At 37.7% G+C, this 19985-nt stretch overlaps 1 protein-coding gene across 1 annotated transcript in view; it reads left to right on the top strand.

Annotated features, from left to right (window-relative positions):
* Positions 1-19985, top strand: part of CTNNA3 (catenin alpha 3) — a 1637417-nt gene that overhangs the window by 1444766 nt on the left and 172666 nt on the right. Inside the window, exon 13 of the mRNA XM_068548855.1 lies at positions 4927-5019. Within this exon, the coding sequence (XP_068404956.1) occupies positions 4927-5019 (93 nt within the window). The remainder of the gene's footprint in view (positions 1-4926; positions 5020-19985) is intronic.

Here is a 19985-nt window from a genome sequence, read left to right as displayed (position 1 = left end):
CAATTTATTGTGACCCTGAAGTTTCATGTACTACTGCTGTTTGTTCCATGCTCAGTTTCTATATAAAAACCTCAGCCTGACTATTTTCACGTTCTATACTTGTTTCTGGACTCTTACATAAATAAAGTGAGATCTTAAAGTACTGTAATAGTAATTTATAATAATCATAAACAGTACTGAACATTCAGTATTTTTCTAGTCACTGAATAATGTTCCCATCCATCATCTTCTTTTATCTTCACAGTAACCCTAAGGATTAGGTAATATTTTTGCTATTTAAAGGTGGAGGAAACTCAGCTAATTTCAAATCACTTTGGGTTGCCTAAGGAAGCCTTCACAATAAGCAAGAGTTAAAATAGGAAAATATGAAATAGTTTTCCTGAATTCTGATAGGAGAAATAACTGAGTTTAACATCACTTTTTCCAGAAAAAAATAGGATATCTTCCTATTGGTCTGGTTTAGAGACAACTCAGCTTAGAGAAGGAAAGTTATTTCTGTCATCCCTGAGAATCTATGTTAGAGTGTATCTCTGCTGGGACCAATTTAAGAGATAATCTTACTCTTATATGTGATTAAAATCGGATCAAAAGAGATCTTTACTTGAAATTTAGAAGAAAGCATTGTATGTGGAATTATTTTATACCCTGTTAGCACAATGACATTGTATACTAAAAATCAGGTGAACGTAACTAGAGACAGCTAGTAAATATCGTGTTAATCCAGAGTAATGGATATGGAGTAAAATGGAGGCACCCAAATTGCCACAAAAGTTTTATCGTACAAATCTAAAAGGTTGTGATGGGATGAGGGATAAGGTAGTGAGGGAAGAGGAGAACAAACACTAGACAGAAAGAAACGACTTTTGTTGCACCCCAGCTGTGTCTGTGGACTAAGCACTTAAAGTGTTCTCAGTACAATTGAGTCTCACAACAATCTTCAGGGTTAGGTATCATTATCCAAAATTTTTTTCTGAAGAAACCAAAGTTTAAAAGGAGACACATATTGCCCAACGTTCTGTAATTGCTAACTGGAGGGGCAGAATTCAAGTTCAGGTCTATATTATTCAACAGTTTACGGTCTTTCTCCTATATGACACTGATCTAAGATAGTTGGTTTCCCCTCCCACAGGATGAAAATTGATTAGAAACATACACAAGTTACACACACACACACACACACGCATACACACACTTTCCAGAAGTTTAACCTTCCAAAGTGACTAGATGAGTAAAAGCAAGCTGTTTCTAAGAGTGTAAATATAGGGCAGCCCATCCTCCCTCCTCCCTTTTGTAAATGTTTGCTCTTTCTGTTATAATTTGTCTTCAGCTTGAAGGCGTAATGTACACCCCCAAAATGATCAGAGTACTCCTATTTCTTTCTTAGTTTCCACTTAAACTGTAACATTGTGTATTTAACTTTTTATTTTTACAATACCATCCAACTGCTTACCTTACAGAATGCAAAATGCTGCCAGCAAGTGTTTTGAACACTCCCCCACTGATTTTGTTCATGAAAAGAAGAGGTCAGTTGTGGTGGTTTTGCAAGAAAACTATTAGTCCCCTGTTAAAGATAACGAAAAGTACATAAGTACGTGGGTGTTAATAGTAGGCTTATGTCTCTCTGCAGTATCACCAACAAAAATGGTACTTGTGACTTCTGAGAGCAGCAATTGCTCTTAATTTTGGTTAAGTCACTTTATTTTCGAATTGCACAGAATACTGGGATTGATGATGAAGTTATATGTCACCACGCGATAGAGTATAATCCAAGTAATAAACAACAGACATTTATAAGAAACAGATCACAGTAGGGGCACCAGACAGCCTTCAGCTGCAAAACAACAGGACTCAAGAAAAGGAATTTGATCAGTTGAACTTATTCAGATGTTACAGGGGTTGGTAATGTATCAAGAGGGAAATTGTAAAGATCCTTTCTGAAGACTATTTGGGAAGAATACACAAAAATAGCTAATAATGAAATATGTGATTGTACAGAAATTCCCTCATGGCAGACTCATGCTATTAATACCTAAGAAGAGAGAGTAAATTGCCCTGTGATCATAGCTGCACGTAGTTGCAGCAAAGAAGGACTGCATATAGAGATCAACATATAGATAACAACTACTTAGCACACTGGAGGCTTTGGTCGGGGGGTGGATATTAATATCCAATGAGAGTCGGTTGAAATCAACGCAAAGTGATGGGAGCTGCTCAGTGCAAGTGTCAGAGAACAAAGAAATTGATGGTTAAAGATCCATGAGCTGAGAAAGACTCTGAGACCATTAGTAGTTAGGAAATTGGTAATTTTGCCCCACAGTGTGAGCTAATCATTGCAGGTTCCCATGTCTGGAATGGCCCCAGGGAAGGAAAGCTCTTCACAGCCCTGAAAATAAACAAAGGGCCTGTGTGCAGAGCAAGGTTTAAGGGAAACCGGAGCTGTTCTGAGGAGGCAGGTCCTGCCCCTTTCCACCCTTTAACAGCCAGGTGTATATGCAAGACACCTTCCACTTTCACTTTTGGATATTTTTCACGAAACCTAAATGTTTGTGTTTTGGATTTCTCACCAGAGCTTTGTAACAAAGGAATCCGAGTTTAAAATTGAGACTGTGTAAACTAAAATATTAAATGAATTCTCGTTAAGTACTTTATATTTGCAGTAACGACTTTACTTTGCAATACTTGTGTTTGCAATAATGACTGATATCTTTAAATTATTGCCCCGGTGGGACTGAGGGATTGGAAACCTTGAGCAGAGAAAAACAACAAAAAGCAAATAAAAAAATTTAGTTTGAAATACAGAAGATGGAAGCACAGTAGAGGTTCACTGAGGACAAATTGTTGTTGCTGTTGATATGTTTTGTTTTGCTCATATCCAGCTGTATTTTTGGCTATCACTGATAATTTTGCTTCATTCATTCAAAAGCATGTATGTATTAATACTAGGTTGTGGTGAGATGATAGTAAGCAGAGCAGACCTAGTCCTTACCTCAAAGAACAGACAGTTCAACGATTGGCTTACTAATTCAACAAACAATGCTACCATAAAGTATGATGAGCAGTGTGATAGTGAAAGTAAAGGGCTTCAGGAAATGCTTGGCGGAGGAGCTCAAGCCAGTCTAGGGGATTCTTAATCAAGACACCTCCCTGAACAAGAGATGTTGAAGCTGAAATGAAAAACAAGAAAAAAAAGAAATGAAAGTAGGTTAACTCTTTAGAATAGACACTAAAGTTGATGTTAACTTATTAAGTTCTAAGAAAATTTAATTTCTCAATTTTTGGTGTTTTGATGTCATATGGTTTTAATGATAATTATTCCATTTATTTATCACCTGTAAACACCTTGGTTTGTGGTAAGCACATGTGATTAGCCAAATTGCTACTCAGAGAAAAATGTCCTTCTGATCATTTTTGCTTTCCTTTTCTTTCAAAATTTGTTGGGATATAATTCATATGCCATAAAATTCACCATTTTAAAGTACAAAAGTTAGTGTTTTTAATATATTCCTGAGATCGTGTGACCATTACCACTATCTAATTGCAGCACTTTGTTGTCATCCCAAAGAGAAACCACATACCCATTAGCGTCACTGCTCCCAACCCTCTCCTCCACTCCTTCCTTTAGGAACAGCGGATCAGATATCTGCCTCTATAAATTTGACTGTTCTAGAGTTTCCAATACATAGAATCATACAGAAATGTGCTATTTTGTGATTGACTTTCTTCGCTTAGCATAATAGTTTTAAGGTTTACCCATGTCGTAGCATGTATCAGTACTTACTCCTTTTTATGCCAAGTAATATTCCATTGTATGGATTTACCACATTTTGTTTGGTCATTCATCACCAGATACGTTTTTTGGCTCTTATGATTGGTGCTACTGTGAACACTCATTTACAACTTGTGGTGTGGACATATGTTTTCATTTCTCTTGGGTGTGTTATCGAATGGATTGGGTCCTGCTGGTCGCCACTTAAGAAATGAATACTCAAGAGATAAAGAAAGGAAAGGTGCCTTTAATCAAAACGCTGGCAATCTGGGGAGACGGTGGATTCAACATCCCCCAGAAACCACCTCCGAAGATTCTGCTTTGGCCTGAAAGCTTTTAAAGGGAAGAAAGGAAGTAATCTCAGTTAATCATTGGGATAGGGGTCAGAGTTGTCACCCTCTCCCACTGTATGCAGGCTCAGTGACTTCTTGTGATCTTCCTCTGGATGCTTTCTCGTTCACACAGTTTGTTCATGAGATTACTGAAGGGGAAGCTAGGGAAGAGATCTGGTCATCTGTTAATTACTTATTCTTCATTTCTACTTCTTTGATCTATGGAAAGATCAGACAAGTTAGGCAACGTTTCGTGTGATTAAAAGATTTGAAAGGTGTGCTTGAGCCAGAGATGAGTAGGGCATGGGGGTGCCTGGTTTAAAAGTTAGTTACGGGACTTCCCTGGTGGCACAGTGGTTAAGAATCTGCCTGCCAAGGCAGGGGACACGGGTTCGAGCCCAGGTCTGGGAAGATCCCACATGCCACAGAGCAACTAAGCCTGTGCACTACAACTACTGAGCCTGTGCTGTAGAGCCCACAAGCCACAACTACTGAAGCCTGTGCACCTAGAGCCTGTGCTCCGCAACAAGAGAAGCCACCGCAATGGGAAGCCCACGTGCAGTGACAAAGACCCAACGCAGCCAAAAATAAATAAAATAAAAAATAAATAAATTTTAAAAAAAAAGTTTGTTACAATATAGCTTTGCTAAAGCGACAGTGAAAGGGGCTTCCTACTGAGGGCAGTTTCCTACAAAGAGCTGCTTACATATATACCTAGGAGTGGAGTTCCTGGGTCATATTGATAACTCTGTGCTTCCTTTTTGATGTACTGCCAGCCTGGTTACCATTTTGCATTTCCACCAGCAGTATTTTGCTTTCTTTTTATAGACCCCAGAGGAACTAGAGGATGTTTCTGACCTGGAAGAAGATCACGAGGTCCGCAGTCACACCAGTGTTCAGACTGAAGGGAAAACTGACCGGGTGAGTCCCCTCCCTGCGGGGAAGAGCTGTGTGCCGTGCCCTCTCCTTGTCAATCCAGGCAGCCTCTCACAGTAGGGATTCCTGGATTTGGGGCTGGTCTTGTAAAGCACAAGGAGAAGAGCCTTAGAAGGCAGGGGCAACATCATGAGGGGAATGATTTCCTCTACCTTGAGAGCTCACAGTGAGGCCATTTCTGGTTAGGTAGTGAATCACTCCGTACTACTTTTGGTCTTTAGAGCAGTCATGGGAATATCAAAGTGAAATTTGTACCTGTTTGTTTAGAGTAGAAAAGAGAAACCAAGAAGTTGTAAATATACTTGGAAATTCTAGGGGAGAAAAATCAACTTCTGAGGCAATATTCCTCTACTTTTCTTCCTTTCTACAACGCTTTCTTCTGCCCTCCCCCAACACACACACACTCTCTGATGATGTTCATCAATTTTTGAATTACTCTGACATGTTCTATTTCACTTTATTTATACCCAATGCTTGGGAGTTTGTGAAAGTTTGATTTCCTAGCTACTGATAGCTTGCAACTGGAGAGCAGACTATACAGAACTTGAATCTGAAAGCCAGGTAGTATAGCATAGTGGCTAAGACTGCCTGGGAATATATCTAAATCAGCCACTTCCTTGCTGGGTTACTGGGAAACTCACTTAGCCTTTCTCTACCTCTGTTCTCTGATTTGTAAAGTAAGTATACTAATAGTATTCTCTATATGAGGATTACTGTGGGAAATCAACTAAATTAATGAATAGAGCACTTAACACAGTGCCTAACTCTTAGTAAGTTCTCAGTAATGATTATTGAGAACAAACTAAGTAGCAATAGTATCATTATCATCATCATCATTATTATTATTATTTAATTAGTTAAATTCAGTGTCGTAAAATTTGGAGATGTATGAAACAGATACATTTAAGAAAGTCCCGTGTTTTCAAATATTCAAATTGCCTAGAACAGGTATATGTCAGTCACAATACCTGTGTTTTATTAGAAATGTTGGTTATCTTGAGGTTTTATTTCTTGCTGATTATTTGATCTATAAGTCCTGTAGTAGCCAGGGGACACACAGCACCTGGAGTTAGTTTCCTTCAAATCTGGTAGGCATTCTCGGTAAGAGATCAAATCTTACACATGGCAATGGAATTGTAAATGAATTTTGGCAATGGTAAACTTTGCTTATGCTTTCAGTGCAGTGAATGATTGATGCACTTGGGCTGCGGCTGAGCTACTGGAGGCGGAGCATGTGTGTCAGGGCTTACAAAGTAACTGATCGGAGGGAATTTTCTTAAAATAAAGGCACCTTTTAGGATGCTAGGATTAATATAAACATGCCCTAGTTCTCATTCTGCCTTATCACATGTAGACAATGAAACCTTGGTTAAGAAACTTAAAATTTAGAAAGTTCACATTTCTTCATCTGAATAATGAGAAGAATACTACACCTTCTCATAGCATCGTTCATAACTCCAAAGAAGGCAATGCATACGAGAGTGTTTTATAAACTTTATGTGCGGAGAAGATAAGGTTCTTCTTCTTATTATTATTTATATTTTTGTTCTTGGAAAAACAGCAGCTAAATGACCACTTGCCCATGGTGGTTATAAAGCTGATGATCTCCATGGTTCCAGATCTTAAGAATCTTTCATAGAAGCCACTGCTTCTAACCTTGTGGCAATCACCCTGAAAGTGCTCTGAATCCTGGCTTTGTGTTCCATTGTGCAGTTTCCTGACAATCCAGTTCATTTGGAATGCCTATGGGCTATACCCTTACCACTATCTAGTAAAAGAGATCCATCACCACCAAATCTACTGGAAGCAACATTATATTCAACCCAGCCGCTCTCTGCTTTTGTAAATCTCCCCTATACATTCCAAATAGCTTGGATTTTATTCACTTCCTGCCTTGAGGCTTTGCTGTGATTGCTGTGTGGAATCCCTCAGGAAGCAAATCAGATAGTCTAATACATACACAACCTTATGTGAGGCACTAACACCTCCCAGAACAACTCTCAACCAATACTCTTCCATTCCTTGGATGAACCATATAGAAGTGCATTTTCCACAAGTCCTCAAAAGTTCCCCAGGGGATCAAGCCAATTCCAACAGCAGTGACCAACTTGGTAACATATCTTTGGATTGGCTCTCCTTTCTTTCCTGATTCATTCTTAGGCTCCTAGTTCTGTTCCTTAAGATCTATTCCCCCAGATAAACTACCTTCCATTCTTAGTCTCTGCTTTTGGGGTAAAATGAGAAAAGGTAGTCACATCGCATGTACTATTTATTTAATTATCATGTTAGCTATGCTATACTGCTATTATTATCCCAGTTTTACTAATAAGATCACTGAGGCTCAGATATATAACTTGTCTAATAAGTGGATTATGTTTCCACACTAAGAACTTTAGTGATTACCACATGTCGGTTTACTTAGGACATAGAGTTAGCAGAGTGAATCCTTTACTAAAAAGCAGACAGAGAACCCCACCACAACAAACCTGATAGATCATCGGTGGAATGAAAGAGAACAGAATTAAGGATACTACAGCAATCTGAAAGAAAGGAAGAATACAAATTTTTTAAAATTTAAAGAACGATTATTGTACAGTATGGATAACTTAGCTCCAATAACACCGTCTTATTGAATAGCTATCTTGTGAGTTTATTACAACAGATTCTGCTCTCATACCTGAAGCTTATATGACTAGCCAAGGAGGATAGCTCAAATCTGTCCTCTACCTAAATCACCTGACCAGAACTAAGATCATGTTTAGATAGATTTTATGTTCTCTCCCAGCCATCTTATATCCCTAATATTCCCATATTTCTTATAATTGCATCGCTTTACTTAGAGTATATTCATATGTTCAGTCTTTTTTTATTTTACTTTATTTTTTATAAATTTATTTATAAAATATATGTTTATTTTTGGTTGCATTGGGTCTTCGTTGCTGGGGGCGGGCTTTCTCTAGTTGCGGCGAGCGGGGGGCCACGCTTCATTGCGGTGTGCGGGCTTCTCATTGCGGTTGGTGCACGTTTCTCATTGCGGTGGCTTCTCTTGTTGCGGGGCACGGGGTCTAGCTGCGCGGGCTTCAGTAGTTGTGGTGCGTGGGCTCAGTAGTTGTGGCGCATGGGCTTAGTTGCTCCACGACATGTGGGATCTTCCTGGACCAGGGCTTGAACCCCTGCATTGGCAGGCAGATTCTTAACCACTGTGCCACCAGGGAAGTCCATATGTTCAGTCTTATGGCCATTTGAGACTTTGTATTCTATCCAGCATTTCCTGAAGTTTGTGTCCACTGGCCAGAGTATACCTTTTGACATATTTGCCAAATACCATTAATTTGAGAAGATACCATAAAATTTCGAAGTGGAATCTGTCGAGAATTTTTTGAATACTCACACCATGCTCAAGGAAGAATTCCTGGTCACTGCACAAGACAAGTATTTGGGTTCCTTTTTATTTGCAGCTGTTACTGAGGAGTAAATGCCTTTTTGGTTCTTGGATTATGCAGACTCTGCTATATCGAACATGTACTAGAACCAATCTTAGGCACTGTTTAGTAATGGAGTGGCAGTTATTTATTATCATTTTACTTTCTGCATTTCACTCCCAGTAGCTTTGGCTCAACATCATCTGTTACTGCTGTCATCGGTGGCAAATGCCACTGGGCATTGTAAAGGTCTGTAACCAACAAATAATGATTTAGAGTCCCCAGTCAATGAGAGCAAAATACTAAAAGACCAATAGTGCATGCCTTATGAGGTGGCAGAGGAACAGCGGTGGAAATTAATGATTATCTTAATTATTAAACATGAATACTCACTGGACCGATCCTGTGGTTATATCCAGTGATCAGGCATTCCACAGTGATACAGGAGAGTGGGTTTGCTATAGGTTTATAGAGCATTCTTCAGAGCTCATTGTTTATTCTGTTCATGCCCTTAGCAAGGATGAAATAGACATCTCTTATCTTAAAAACTCAGAAAGAAATTAAAATAGACTAAGAAAATAAAATTCTTAAACTCACTGATAATAAGATTTTTTTGTAAATCCTAAAAGCTTCTTAAAAATTTTATTAAATATAAGTTGAGCCATATTTTCTATTTAAACAGAGGTGTGTCATTTACCATTAACACTCTATATAGAATATTTCCAAATTGCTGTCTTATTTAACAAAAGCCCTGGATTTTGGTTTTTAAGTTTTTCTTGATTTTACTAACTAAGGAATTAGACTCAAAGAGTTTCAGTAGTTTATGCAAGTCATATAGAAATGGGGCCAAATCCCAGGTCCTCTGGTACCAGCCACACTCTTTCCAGTGTAGCATGCTTGTAAACTTGGGTAGAATCTCATAATCCCTTACGATTTCATTGCTGTATTATCGCTACAGCCGTATTATGGTGTCGACATTGTAATTCCTCTAACAGAAAGATGACTCGTGAAACTGAAGGCCATAAGCCTTAGTATCAGATCTGTTTAAGTCTCACAAATTTCTAAATGTCCCAATACTACAGTCTTCCATCAATAACAAAATCAGTTTGTTGGTTACTATTTGGAAACTACGTAGCGATGCCCAGACCCTGATAGTCTCCCTGGTGGGTCATTTTGCACTGATGAGATGGATTCTACTCAAGTAGAATCACACCATGGAGGAACTTCCTGGGCAGCAATCTGGGGTCTCCAAGCAAAGGATCCAGAGACAGAGGCGGTTACTCCTCACTCAGCCTCTCATCACATTGGCTTCTGTGATATTTGAATAAAGGGAGCATTCTAATTTCTAGAAATTTTCCCTGGTTTATTGTGGGCAATTTGGGCAGCAGTAGCCATAGATACTCAGGAAATTGCGAGTGCAGGAGGGTGGTAGCTAAAAGTGTATTCCTCAAGCCTACCTAGGAGACAACTGTGGATTTAGAAAGACTCAATAAAATGGATTGAAAGAGTTTTGTGAATAGAATGGGTGAGAAAGTGACTTGCCTTTTTTGGCCCTGCTATATAAATAGAATGTAGAAGTTAAAAGCATGCACTTTGGAGTCACATAAACTTTGGTTCAAATCAGGGTTCTACAAATTACTATCCATATGACCCTGGGAAAGTTAGTTTATACTTCTAACTTACAGTTTTCTCATCTGTAAAATTGTGATAATAATAATATCTATTACTACTAATAGATGGAGTGGGAGAAATGGGTAAGGGGGGGGGGGGTCAAAAATGCTCAAAGTAAGGGTGAAGAAAATAGTGTCTATTTTATAGTTGTTTTTGAAGATTAGATATATGAAAACTCATTTCTCACACAAAGGAAATGCTCAATAAATTTTGATTTTTACAAAAATGAATTTCAAGATGTGTATAGATTTGTATGTGCTCATGTTATACTTTACTTCCTTTTGAGTAGTTCAAGGAGCTTTGTAAATACAAATCTCTCAGTCTTTCAATATAAGACTGCTTTGGTCTCCTGGTTTTGTGGGGTAAATATTTAGCACTCTATTACCAAAAATCTTTTGAAATATTTTTTTTCCTCAGGAGGGGGACATATCTGGAACTTCCTTAAAAGGTAAAAAGGAAGATGGTATTAATATGATTCTTAATGATGCTAGAACTTTTATGTACATATATATTCATAATGTAGAACTGAAATAATGATCACAAAAAGGATCTTTTGATAGTAGGAACGGAAAGTTTTACCCAAAAGTTGTCAAGTTCTTATTTTCTTCAATGATTTTGGAATGCTTGGCCCTGCACTGGGAGTTTTTCTTCTTTGCGGAATTATGATAGCTTGGTGATCTATTAGTTTCTATCTTAGAGTCCTCAGTTACCTTCAGCAAGGTATATAGGGCTTAATTTTCTAGTTTTATGGTACATACTCATAAAAACAGAAAAAAGTCATCCTGATATTTTATAGGATGCATGTTGGAGACAGTTTTGCAAGTAGTCATTTAAGATCACCTTTCTCTACCCCTGTCCATGACGGACAGATGTTCTAGTGATTCTTCCCTCTGCCTAAACAGCTTGAAAGCCAGTCAGGTCTGAAAACGAAATCAAAGAGTCTGTTCTGCCTCACATAATTTAAACTTTGATCATAGTGTCTTTTAGATAAAGAGTGAAAAAGGGAACTCATTTAACAGTGCTGAATAGGGCCAGATTTTTACTTGAAGGTATTTGATGCTGTGGTCTCTAATTGCTGAAATTAAATTTAATGAATATAACATTAAAAACAAACACTTAAAATTTTGTAATTTCAGCTGTAGTCATATCATATTTCAGCATGATAAAGTTATGACACCTTTTTAAAGATTCATCATATTTACTGATGACCCAGAATTAAAGAAATTGTGACTTGTAGTCAGTTCGATGACTAATATTTGTCCTATCTTTAACATTATGCTCACTTAAGAGCATACAATTTGTAAACCGGCCCTGCCTTAAAGAATATCATTGAGGCCATTGAGTCTCTATATGCTCTATAAATAGAAGTAAATTAGGACAGAAATAAGAACAGTTGCTAGGTTACTCAACACAACCCCAAAATGTCAACAGCAGCAAATGAATTGGAGCATATCAAATCTTAAAATACTGGAGGTGATTCTTGGTATTAAAAAAAAAAAGCCACGTGCACTTAAATATGATGTTGATGGTAGGGAGAACACCCTCATTGCTGCTTTTTAACATGTAGTCCGCTGAATATCCTCAACCATGAGAATAGAAAAATTGCCATGAATGAGTGGTATATTTTAAAAATTGGAAACATTTTAATAGGCCCTATTTATTATCATAATACACTCCCAATAACTTAAATTTATACTGAATTACCATACGGAATATGGAGACATGACCGCATTACCTTCTTTGTGATACAATTTGGTTTAGGTTGCTATGAAAAGCACAGGTCTGGTAAGCCTTGATGAAATGACATTACTCAGCAGCACTGCACTAGGTAGGGCACGTTCTCATCACTTGTTTCTGTAATTTCTATTGTGTATTTGGTGGTAACGCTGCTTTCTTACCTTTCTGGGTGATCATTCTCAGTGCTTCATGGTTTCCTCTTCCTCTGTCTATTCTTATGCATTAGGGTTCATTAGAGTTTTGATGTAAGCCCTATAGTCCTCAAGTTTTTTCCACTTTTCCTGGATATGCTCATATAGTCCCAAGATTTCAGATGTCATATATAGAGGTACATGACTTTAGCCAAGTCCTGTCTCCTGAGCTCTGGCTGCATATATTTGCAGGCCTGTAAGTTTCCTTGCCTCATGTAGCTCACCTGTGGAACTCACTGTTTCTAAGCCTGAATACATCATCTTACCCCACAAATCTACCCTAACTCCCATATTACTTATGGTGCTTCTGTACATTCTTTTGCACAAGTCTGAACTGGGAATCTTTTTTTTTTTTTTACTCCTTCCTACAGCTAATCATACAATAAGTTCTGGTTTTACTATCTTCTATCTGAACTTGTCCATTTTTTCACCACCTCCACTATCACTTCTTTCAAAGAAAACGTGCACTGGACAAAGTTAAAAAGGAAAGGAAGACTTTACTCAAGACCACTGCAATAGAGGAGAGAGACCAGAGCTCAGTCTGAGTTCAACTCTGCTGAAACAAGGGTGTGAAAAAGTTTCAGAGGTGGGGTGAGGGGGATTGGAGGCCATCTATGTTCTCTTTGGACTTTACCCAAAGGAAAAGTGAACTTTCTCTAATTACATGACCGGAGGTACTTTTATAATTGGGAGCAAGGTGCCCTCTAAAGTTAAGCTCCTCCCCTCCCACAGAGACTGGAAGTTAGGGCTCTATCTTCCTTGATGGTTACATTTCAAAGGGATGGCTCCCGGGTCCTTGAGAAAGGTAGTCCTGGGTTGTAAAACTGGCAAGAAGCATTAAGGTATTTACATATCAAAGAGACAGAGAAAGAATTTACAACTATAAATTTTATAAAGTACATTCTCTAACACAAAGGAGGTCAGGAGCTGAGACTCAGGAAAAAGTCTGTCTAAAGCTTAGTCAAGCTGAGAGGAGTGTTAAGGTTGTCTTGGTGAATACCTTGGTGAATACCTGGTGTCTCTCACTAGATTGTCTATAGCAGACTACTAAATTGTCTGTTGCCTCTAGCTTTGTGAACGTTCATTCCCTCACTTGAACTCGTGTCATGTTTCTACAGTGCAAATCTGTCATCTGTCACCATGCATTAAGCCTCTTATAGGTCTCAGTGTCTCCCCATCCAATCCCTCAATGCCCTATGTAAGAGAACTTCAGGATCTGCTCCCCGCTCCCCTCTTCTGCCTCATATTTCACCACTTTCTCTCCAAACCTGACCCCTTGTATGTAAATCATTCTTCCTAGAAGACACGGGCTCTGCCCTCACGTCCCTCTCTTAGGAAAACAATTCCCTCAATTCCCTGTCCTCCCCTTCATCTTTAAAAGCCTGCTCATCATTAGGATTCCAGATCAGCTTAGACTTCACTGAAATGCAAGTCCAAGTGTAGTTTCCTCCCAACATCCATCTGTAATACATGGAGATTCCCATATCATGACATTCATTGTGCCGGTATAATTTCTTATATGACGGCTTTTTTTTTTCTCCATTCAGTAAACCTAAGTAAACCTCATTAGTGCAGAGAACATGTTTCTGTCTCATTTAGTGTTATATTTACAGAGCCTCATACACTGCCTGGTACAGATCTAGATTTAGATGAAAGAAGATAAAGATCACCTTCCTTTTGTAAGCCACCTTGCCTCAAAAGTACACTAGGTCCTCAATATATTAAGTCTAGGGGAGTACATTAATTTCTTTCCTGATCTTTCTCCCTTCCAACAGTTGTACTTACTTGAACCAGATAAATCTTACTATAAATTGCTAGGTCACTACTCTGAAATATTCAGTGGCTCCCTACTACCCAGTACCTGCTGGTATAAATATTCATTGTTCTTCTTCTTGCCAAAGTCCTTCACAGTGCCTCCTTATTCCTGGCCCTCTAGGCATACAAATCCCAAAACTCTCTTTATTTGCTAAACTGATTCTTGTGTTCCTGGTAGTTAGAACTATCCCTGAGGCTGTGATTTTTCCCATGTCTGAATTGTCTACCTTTTGTCCTTTTTTACTCCGTCAAATACAAAAGTACTTTAAGGTGAGCTCGACTCCCTTCATTTCCAAGAGGTTTTCTTTATACTTAGCCACTATTGATTTAATGATACAAAAACTTCTGCTGAGAAGCAGTCTAAAGGACAGTGTACTTATTCATTTTGGATTTTTACGTGCTAAGGTTGCTAGGCTCTATCTTTCTGTATCCACAGTGAAGTATTGTACCTGGAAGTTTCAACTTTGTTTTATACAAATTCTTTACCCGAATTGAAATTTAGTGTCATTCCTCTGACTTTATAAGTCACTGTGTAAGAATCTAGGCAGAGAAAATTAAAGTTTAAAGCATTGTTATTATTTTATCTGAAACTTTTTATAATATTTTAATAAATAGTTCTTGAAATGTCAATCCAGGAAAGATTGTTACCAAATACCTTAACATACTCTCACTTGTCAGACAGTGGAACTACATTAAACTATATACATTTCACCCTACCTTGGTTATTGGGAAGTTCTCAGTTAAAATTAATGCTTAGTAACTAATCTTAAATGCCTGGTATGTTTGTCTCTTGTTTCTAATTGTCTTATTTATCTTTAGAAATAATTAATCTTCATTATTATTAGTTAGTGAACCTAACCTTCCATCAAGCTTTAAATAGTGTTTTCTACTCATTGATGCCTTCATAGCAGAGGAAATAGCAAGTAGGAAAGCCTCAAGGAAGGAGTGCTCTGGGAAGCAAGTGTTAGTGAGGTGAAGGGAGGTCTGAGACTAAAAAGGAGACCTGATCTTGTAGGTCACAAAAGCCATTGTAGGACATTTAGCTTTTATTTTGAGAACGGTAGGAAGCTATTGGACAGCTTTGAGCCAGAGAGTGACGTACGACTTTTATTGTAAAGGGGTCATTCTTTATGTTGTGTTGAAAACAGTCTGAGTAGTGGTACAGGAGAAAGCTGGAAGTTAGAAAACTATCACTATTATCCAAGTAAGAAATGATGGAGGCTGAGACTGTGGTTTTAAAAATAGAGAGGTTGAAAGTTGTTGATTGAACATATATAGAGATGGGTGAATCAGTGAATTCTCTGAAGATTAGATATTGAGTATAAGAGAGAGAGAATGGAGTCAAGGACAACTCAAGGTTTTTGTCTTGAGAACTGGGAACGTGGACTTACCATTTATATCGTTATGGAGGAGACAGTTGAGCACATTGGAGATGGTGGAAGATCAGAAATTAATTTTGAATATGTCTAAGTCTAAAAAGTCTATTAGACAACCAACTGAAGATGTCAAGTAGGCAGATTTGAAACTTACAAACCAGACTGGAATTCATTTCACATGCATAGCTTTGTATTACAATTTTACAACTTTCTCAACTTATAGAGAAGTTCTATATATTACATGGTGACCACTTTTTTTTCATCAAAGAAGCTGATATTTTAGTTTAAGTCTAGTTTCTCTCTACTTTCAGACCTCATTTTCCCCAAATCTTCTCTTTTCTGATACAGTTGCTTTTTTAACTATTACCTTTTATGGAAGATCTCCACTGACCACCCTGGTTAAAACTGCAGTCCCATCCCCACCCCCACCCCCATATAAACCTCTTCCCCTCTCTGTTTTTCTCCCTAACACTTCCTTTCACTATCTGACATACTACATCTTTGTTGGTTTATTATGTCTACTATACATTAAATTCAATGAAGGGAACAATTTTAATCCTTTTTCCCATGATATATTCCCCAAACTCAAGTGCTGGGCACATAATAAATATGCTATATAAATATTTACTGAGTGAATAAGTGGATGAATGATGTTGATCATAAGTGTGTTTTGGGAAAAGAAACGTGCAAAAAACTGGGGAGGAGGGGAACTGTTTTGGATACAGCATTTATAGTCAGCCAATAAAAGTTTGTCTGCAAGATAAATAACATAATTCTTGTTTTTCAAAACTAGTGTTTTAATAGATAATTACCCAAACAATAGTCATTTGGAAAAATTTTCTGAGGCTAAAGTGTTCAGGTGATTCTTTGCCTTCTCGAGTTTATAGGTGTTTGTGATGAACATGTGGCTACAAAGTACTGCCCTTTATCCCATTCTTTTAATTGTTGTCATTGAAAAAGTCCTATTTCTCTTAATGCTGAAAATTTAACGTATCTAAATAATTCTGAATGATTAGTCTCTGGTGAAATATGATATATGTGCTTACTTCTTTTCCTATTAAAAACAATGTGTATCAAGTAATGGTTAAGGTAGTAAAAAAAAAAAAGAGCTCAAAAGCAAAATTGATATTCTAAAAATTACCTTTGCATGCTAAAGTACCTCAATCTACAGCTTGGGTTTGTTGGTTTTTTTTTAATTTAATTTAATTTTTTTATACAGCAGGTTCTTATTAGTTATCTATTTTATACATATTAGTGTATATATGTCAATCTCAGTCTCCCAATTCATCCCACCATCACCACCCTCCCCCCCAACCCCGCTTTCCTCCCTTGGTGTCCATACGTTTGTCCTCTACATCTGTGTCTCTATTTCTGCCTTGCAAACCAGTTCATCTGTACCATTTTTCTAGATTCCACATATGTGTGCTAATATACGATATTTGTTTTTCTCTTTCTGACTTACTTCACTCTGTATGACAGTCTCTAGGTCCATCCACGTCTCTACAAATGACCCAGTTTCGTTCCTTTTTATGGCTGAGTAATATTCCATTGTATATATGTACCACATCTTCTTTATCCATTCGTCTGTCGATGGACACTTAGGTTGCTTCCATGTCCTGGCTATTGTAAATAGTACTGCAATGAACATTGGGGTGCATGTGTCTTTTTGAATTATGGTTTTCTCTGAGTATATGCCCAGGAGTGGGATTGCTGGGTCATATGGTAATTCTATTTTTAATTTTTTAAGGAACCTCCATACTGTTCTCCATAGTGGCTGTACCTTCAATTTACATTGCCACCAACAGTGCAAGAGGGTTCCCTTTTCTCCACACCCTCTCCAGCATTTGTTGTTTGTAGATTTTCTGATGATGCCCATTCTAACTGGTGTGAGGTGATACCTCACTGTAGTTTTGATTTGCATTTCTCTAATAATTAGTGATGTTGAGCATCTTTTCATGTGCCTCTTGGCCATCTGTATGTCTTCTTTGGAGAAATGTCTATTTAGATCTTCTGCCCATTTTTGGTAAATCTTGTGTGTTTATATGCATATTTTTAATCAGTGAGTGATTATTAACCTACCTTTATTTTTTTTAATAAATTTAAACATGTTTTTCTTATAAAGAGGTGTATTGGCTGTATTTCTTATAATGAGGCGTGTATATGTATATTTGTTTATGTGTATATATATATATGGCTTGGTTAAAATCACATGTAAATATGAATGGGCATAGAACACAAACATTTCCCCTGGTGTGGAGTCATCAGCTCTATAAAGCTCATGTACTTGTGAGAAACAAAGCTTTTTAAAACTGTCATCCCCAGACACATCTCCTCCTTTCTGATTCTAATACAATTTAGAGAGAGAGAACACAATTTCTGGAGTCAAACTCCCAAGTTTAAATCCTGATTCTGCCACTTATAACTGTTGATATTCAGCAAGTTACTTAAATCCTCTATGTCTCAGTTTGCTTATTTTTTAGACGGATCTGTTCACATCATAGGGTTATTGTGAAGCTTATGAGTTAATATTTGTACAATGCGATGCATAGTTAACTGGTCAAACTTGAGTGACTATCATCATGATGATCATCACTACCAGTACCACTATCATTGTCACCTTCATCATCCTCATCATCATCATCATTTGTTGAGTGGTTTCACATTTATGACACCTCTGCTAATTCTGCAGATTGGCAACATTCGCTTTACTGATTAGTCCTCTTCAGATTTTCCAGAACATTTGTGGAGAGAACCAGCCTGATTGGCAAAGCTAAATAAAGTCCCTCCTATATCCCTTTGCATGGATCTTCTCATGGGTTTGTAGTTAATTTATGGATAGGTAGCCCTTGAATCAAGGTAGATGGCCTACCCTGGTCTACTTTCAAGCTGTGGATGAAAATAAAATGAGGTCTATGTTGTTTCTTTGAGTGGAAGGTGATAGAGGAAATCAGGCTATAAGCGGATATTGGGTGCATTGGATGTTAAGATAGGCACACAAAATATAATAGTACCACACCAGACTGTTGCCAAGGAAGGTAAGAGTCATCTGCATCCAAGAAATGTTCACGAAGCACTTGCCTATATGATTCATGGTACTGGGTCACTTAGACCTTGCAGTCTAAGACATAGCAATTGAAATGTGTAGAGGGGATATGTAGTCAGCAGAATAGAAATGTGAAGACTTCACCACCTGGCAAACAAAATATTCACCTTCCACACTAATAATGGCAAGTGCACTGTACAAGTAGAGAACTTGAGTAAGTTCTAGAAGTCTATGACTTGAGAATATACAGCTGTCTGTCTAGGCTGGGTAGACACAGTGAGATACTCAAATTTTTCCTCATCAGTCCAAGGGATTGTCATGTAAAGTGTAAATTATGTGTTTCCAAAGCAACAATTTGGAAGTTTTGATCTCTCTGCTCTTCAGCTACTATCAGCCCATCTTTGAAATTTAAAGTGACAGAACTACTTTAGTCTTCTCTCCTAGTTCTTAGGCTTCACTAGAGATAAGAGGTCCAAACTCTTCTACAAGCAAAATCCTGGGTGCAGAGGAGAGTAAAGAATCTAGGTGGCAACAGAGTTCTTTATAGTTTCAATTGACTTGAAGGTTAGAATTTTAAAAGAAAGGAAAGTCTTCTAAAATTAGCAGCAAAACATATGTACCTTTTTAATAGCTCTTTTTAAAATTGTGAATGACATTGATCTTTACTGGCTTTCTGATGGAACTTCGAAGTGTTACACATTACTAAAATTGAATTTAATAATGTCAATTTAAAAAATTCCTTCAATTTCCTGTTGTACTAAAGTTGCATGCCTATTCCTCTTTCATAGCTATGTGCTTTTGAATAAGCATGTCTTCTATTGCCTACTAAATTAAGAAGAAACGATATACTTGAAATTAGATAAATGTGACTTTTAGGAGATCAGGATCATAGAATTGGTACCTGAAGTATACTTTTAGGGAAGTTGGAATTAACACAGCCTTCCATGGAGGAGTCACTGTGACAAGAAGTTATCCTCCCAGTTTAAAAAAAATTTCCAAATTTGATATCAAATTATGCTTTTGTCTGTAAAATACATGAGTATACCCTAGGCATCACAGTTGCCTATTCTGATGATGATGGTGATGACGATGATAACAGTAAAAACAACAGTTATTTAATTAATGCTTAGTATGTAGCAGGTACTTTGTTAAATTTTCTCCACAACTACCCTCTGAAGTAGATAGTACTATCCCCACTTCAAAAACATAGAAAAAGAGACCCAGAGAGTTTGTGCAAGTACCCAATATCATGTAATATGAGGTGACACAGCTGAGACTGACCCAGGTGTGTCTGCCTCAGGGGTCCGCCTGTGCCCCTGCTCTTCCTGCTGTACAACACAACCCCCCTCCCTGCAGTCTAGGCTTTAATGGGACTGTGTGAATGAAACCTGTCTCCATACTCCTGGCAAAATGTGCTAGATTTATGGGAAACTGCGACTGATTTGCAAGTGCAAGTTTGGCGTAAAGTCTTGTTCAAAATGGCAGGAATCTACATTTTGAAATTGAGCTGTGTAGAAGCAGAACCAGGACGGTTATTACACCTGCTGCCCACATCCATTTGCTTGCAATTGTGTAGCCATGCATGTCGCATTAAATTAGTGTAGTTCTGTGAAATGATGAAGTTAGAAACTACTGTTACTGAAATTTCCTAAAATTATATAAAATGATGTGATAGAGAAAAGGGATTTTATTTGCA

The sequence above is a fragment of the Eschrichtius robustus genome, chromosome 7 (genome assembly GCF_028021215.1).
Source record: "Eschrichtius robustus isolate mEscRob2 chromosome 7, mEscRob2.pri, whole genome shotgun sequence".
NCBI classification, from domain to species: Eukaryota; Metazoa; Chordata; class Mammalia; order Artiodactyla; family Eschrichtiidae; genus Eschrichtius; species Eschrichtius robustus.
This window is presented reverse-complemented; position numbering and strand designations above follow the sequence as displayed.